Below are 5,275 nucleotides of genomic sequence, written 5' to 3'. Positions count from 1 at the left end.
AGGAAGCTGGGTTCAGGAATCAGTCAAGTGCAGGCGACGCAATACTGAGCCAGCTTCCTGACTGCAGGGAGGGCCTAAATACCCTCCCAGGAAGCACCAGGTGATGGGATGATCACTCACAGCTGGGGCACACCCGCAGGTGAGTACTGGAGCTGCAGGTTCCTTACAGTCCCTGGCTGCTGGAGACACCCGCAGGCGAGCACAGGAACTGCAGGACCTGGCTCCAGCGCCACCTGGGGGTGCTCTGGATCCTGACAAAGCCCATAAATGGTGAATTATCATGTCACTGGGGATCCCTGCTGATCGGATGCTTGCCAGTCTGCAGGGATCCCCAGTGACATCATTCACCATATATGGACTTGCCCATATGTGGTAAATGATGAAGAGAGAGAGAGGGGGCTCCTTCTCCTCTCTCTCTCCCTGCCCTATGTCACGCTGACATCCTAGAATCACTGGGGATCGCTGAAGAGAGAGGGGAAAGAGGGCTCTCTCTTCAGCATTTACCACATATGAGCAAGTCCATATATGGTGAATGATGTCACTGGAGATCCCTGCAGACTGGCAAGCATCCGATCAGCAGGGATCCCCAGTGACACAATTCACCATATATATGGACTTGCTCATATGTGGTAAATGATGGAGAGAGAGAGGGCTCCTTCCCCACTCTCTCTCCTTGCCCTGTGTCACGCTGACATCCTAGAAGAGAGAGTGGGGAAGGAGACCTCTCTCTCTCCATCATTTACCACATATGAGCAAGTCCATATATGGTGAATTTTGTCACTGGGGATCCCTGCAGACAGCACGTGGAGTAGGCAGGGCAGATGAAGGAGAGAAGGGGATCCAAGGCTACACCGCAGCGACTCTGGAAGGCGGGCACAGACGTCGGGACGTGAAGGTGAGGAGAGAGATGGGTGGGGAGAGCTGCTGCGCATGTCCATATATTCGTGAACGTGCAGCAGCTCTCAGCGATCACTGTCAGTCACAGTGAGGAAGATCATTGGGGAGGATCCCGACAGTATTGTCTTCCTTAAAGTGACATTAAATTCGGGAGTTAAATCTTAAAAATATATTCACATACCTTAACTATCAACAAAAATGTATCTTATTTGTGTATCACTCGGCTGTAGATCCTCCAATCATCTCTGAATTGGTGCTGACACTGTCCTTCCTTCTGGAGGGTGGCTACTTTTGTTCCCCATGGTCCCTGTGTGTGTTGTAAAGTAGTCATTATCAGTACAATTTGTCACATACTTCAAATACCTGAGTGATCTAAAGGATCTTTTACATCTACTTGACATTTCAGTTTAGTTCTTCTTTAACTGTCTTGTAATTTGCAGCTGCCAAATCTGCACGGGTAATTGAGGTTTCAGAAACCGCAAGACGGAAGAGCAGCAAGGTTTTCCGGAAGAGCGCACGCCAATCCCACAGCGACAATGGGCAAGACCTTCCCGCCGACTCCCAAGACCCGCCTACCCAGGCAGCTCCTGACCAAGGAGGATTCATTTTCCAGTCATCCCAGGAGCCGTTCCGTTTCAATTTCTTGTAATGAATGACCTCATGGACAGCATAGCTGTCATTTGTCGATGGATGTCCTACACCAGTGTGCACCTCACCTATTACTTTTATTTAAGGGAGAGCTAAAAAAAATTTTCATGCAAACTAGGAATCCACCGATACTGATTTTTCGGTATCAAGTACCGATATTTTTTTTTTCGGTACTCGCCGATACCGATTACCGGTGCCCTGATTATCAGGAAGTCGGGCGGCCGATCATGACCCTTCGCCCAGCATCCTTATTGTCTGTGAAGCTGCTGTTCTAGTGAAAGAACACCGGCTTCAGAGGCTGCCTGGCTTCCTGACCAATCAGGAAGCTGGGCAGCGAGTCATGAGGTGCCATCCGGCCTCCCGATTGGTCAGGATGCCAGGCTGCTTAGTGACACATCATGACCCGCCCCCCTGGCTTCCTGATTGGCTAGGAAGCCAGCTTCACTTATTCCTAGGCAGCCTGGCTTCCTGACTAATCAGGGAGGCGGGTCATTACGTGCCACCTGGCTTCCTGATTGGTTAGAAAGCCAGGCTGAATAGCAGCACATGGAGCCGGCTTCCTGATTGGAAAGGAAGCCGGCTCCATGCTCCCTCGGGACTGCCGGTCAGAGTTGAGAGAGTTCCGGTATCAGAGGTAAGTATCGGAGCATTTGGGTGAGTACGAGTACTCGCCCAAATACTCGGTATTGGCACAGATACTAGTATTGTTGCATCCCTAATGCAAACCCTAGAATACTGCAAGGGAAAAATTGTGCATGCGACCTGTGCAGAGGAGTACTGTAGAGTTTCACAGATGGGCTGCTGACATCACATCCAAGATGGTGGCACACAGCAGCAGACTCAGGGATTTTAGATGAAGGGAGGCTTTTACAGGTCAATACCATGTATAAATAATCTAAATGTAAATATTCATGCAAATGAACGGTCTGGGGGACAGGGTCTCTTTACAAGAGGTACTGCAGAATGAGTATAGCACATCACTGCACAGGGCATCCTTCATCCTCCCTTCTCATTTAACAGCCATGCTGCAATGTCCTGTGTCCCTTATGTAGATGTAAGAGTGTATTAACATTCTACAAAGGGGGCGCGGAATGCCTATGACCTCTGAGCTGTGCTGCCATAGATCCTGATGCTATTACTCGGGAAACACAGTTTTGCAGGTAACTATGGACAATTCTTCCCTTGCAATCCCACAGAGTGTGCATTAAAAAAAGTGAGACTCGAGTCCTCCTTCAATCTACTGCTGAAGAACCATTTCATCGAAAGAGCTTGTATAGCCTAGGACATCAGAGTGCCTTTTCATTATGAATCTCTTTGTTTAATGATTAATAAATGTGCCGGTGAATGAGGAACTGGCGGACGCGGTTTATTATCTAAGTTGTCTAGTTTAGAAGAAATAAAAATGTATAAAAGCCATTATTTTAGTGTACAAAATAAATGACATTATTTGGAGCTCAGTGGCCATAAACTGACTAAATACAATTGGAGGATGTTAGATTTTTGTAACATTTTTGTTTTCAGTGTTAGTTTCTTGTGTGTGTTTGTTTTTTTAGCAATACTGGTTTCCTGTAAGATATTCAAGGTTGCATCTTCAGTAAGAAATTTAATGACGAACACCAAAGACACCCTGGAATACTTGCTTTCCTTGTAGCAACCACTGTTACAACATCCCACAGCAGCTGGTCAGGTGATCAAAAGTGCATAATTGGACTTGTAGTTCCACAACAGCTGGAGTGTGCAGTTTGCCTACCCCTGTACTACATGATCACTGCTGAAGGGAAGGATCAGGGCTGATATCACCGTTCAGCTGAGGTCACGTGGGATCCTGCTGCGGTACTTTTGGCAGGGAAATTTAAGTATATGTAAACCTTAATGGAATGGCATTTACTATGCTAAAGCACCATGTATCATAAACAGTTGATATATTTTGTCAAATAAAATACTTCTTTTCACCTTTTTTCCATGTCAGTGCTGCTGATCACCTGCAGCTACTTCCTGTCTACATGCACTCGACTCCAGTGATGGCCGAATTGCATTTCGTGGGGGTGGTGCTGGATGATGCACAGTTGGGGGGGGTGTTTCTGGTGGAGAGTGACACCGCTAAGAGCCAGACGGGGAGAGATGTGCAAGTGCTCTGCATCTCCTCTCCTTGCTCTTAGCAACCTGGGACACTGGCCGGTGTCCCATCAAGCTCAGTTACATCACTGGTTGCCAGGAGCTCAGTGGGATGCCGGCAAGAGCATCCCAGGTTGCAAAGAGCTGGGCAGGGAAATATGTATGTATAGACACATCACAGCCTGGCTCTTAGCAACCTGGGGCGCCCTGGCAGAAAAAAGAGGCAGCAGGCACACTGCAAACATTGTGCCTTGCCGCTCTGCCTGCCGCCCCCTGCACGTGACCCAAAGAGATGCTGCCTGAGGCAACAGCCCTGGTGACAACTATGCAATGTGTGTTTAAAGGTTCATAAATTTCAGCATAATATAGCATCAAATATAGCAATTAAACGGGTTCTTTTTTTTTTTTTTTGGTTAATATGTTTTTATTTAATATACATAGAAAAATATATAACACATTTATATAACTTCAGAGTAAGAAACAGACATCTTGGCTTATTCCTTAAATAGCTTATCTTGAAATGTCTCCATCTAAAAAAGAAAAAAAGCTGCTGCATTACTTTACTATCATCATAAGTATAGTTTTATATCTCACAGCCTTATATTCTCCATTTCTACTCTTATACACTCATCTCTCATTTATTCTAATTCCACATCCTCTACTGGAGAAAAAGGGGGAGATCTAAATATTAGGTGGGTCCAAGTGGACCCATTCTTAATTAGTTGCTCGCCCATGATTTAGCTTAACTTTGTGAATATTTATCATCATCCTTATGTGTGCTATCTCCTATATGTAATTCCACTTTAATATGTTATTTCCACTTTGTTCCCAATCCCTCCGCCCCTGAAATTTCTATTTACCTGTGTTTAAAAAAAAGAAAAAACGGGGGTTCTAATTCTTCCCTACTCTAGCCAAAAAAAGGTTTTTGTTTTAGATATACTTAATTTTTATCTATCGTGATTGTGCAACAGTCGCTTGTAGCCCTCATTGGGCAATCAAATGACAGGGTGACAACGCAGGAGGTCATTTGGGGGACAGAGGCTTAGTAGCAAAATGTATCACCAGCACACCATGGTCAAATCTTCAGAAAGTGATCATTTATTGATGCAACACACATTTTGTCGCATCACAACGTTTCGGGAATCGGGACCACTCAGAGTACCTTCATCAGGCAGGGACAGAGCCATGTCACTTGATAACAAGAAGTCCCTGTAACAGGATCTATGTGCAGGATGACCGAGTATTCCTTAATGAAAGGTTCAGATTAACAAAAAAGATGACTTTTAAAATGACTTGAACACATTAAAGTAGGGTGGTGGGCAACTCCGACCCTCCAGCTGTGCTTTAACTACAAATGCCAACATGCGTCGGCCTCTGCGAGTCATACCTGTAACTGTCAGCCTTGCAATGCCTCATGGGACTTGTAGTTCCACAACAGCTGGAGAGCCGGAGTTGCCCACCCCTGTGCTTATATTAGACTTTAGTCATTGGGTTTGCAGATGCTTTCATTTCGAATGTTCTGTGTGCAGTGTAGAATGATTATGTTATTTGTTACTTGTACATTAACCTTCTCACACCAAGAGAAACAGAATAGGGCCAACTGCTGTCTGTAATA

At 45.6% G+C, this 5,275-nt stretch overlaps 1 protein-coding gene across 1 annotated transcript in view; it reads left to right on the top strand.

The window, feature by feature from the left end:
- CUNH8orf33 (chromosome unknown C8orf33 homolog) overlaps positions 1-1,588 on the top strand; it is a 13,966-nt gene extending 12,378 nt beyond the window's left edge. The window contains exon 7 of the mRNA XM_018574992.1: positions 1,338-1,588. Coding sequence (XP_018430494.1) covers positions 1,338-1,546 — 209 coding nt within the window. The 3' untranslated portion in view covers positions 1,547-1,588. The remainder of the gene's footprint in view (positions 1-1,337) is intronic.
- Positions 1,589-5,275: the final 3,687 nt, after the last annotated feature.

Source organism: Nanorana parkeri, unplaced genomic scaffold (genome assembly GCF_000935625.1).
Source record: "Nanorana parkeri isolate BGI_ZX_2015 unplaced genomic scaffold, ASM93562v1 scaffold3447, whole genome shotgun sequence".
Classification (NCBI taxonomy): Eukaryota; Metazoa; Chordata; class Amphibia; order Anura; family Dicroglossidae; genus Nanorana; species Nanorana parkeri.
Note: the sequence above shows the minus strand (reverse complement) of the source record. Positions and strands in the feature narration are given on the sequence as shown.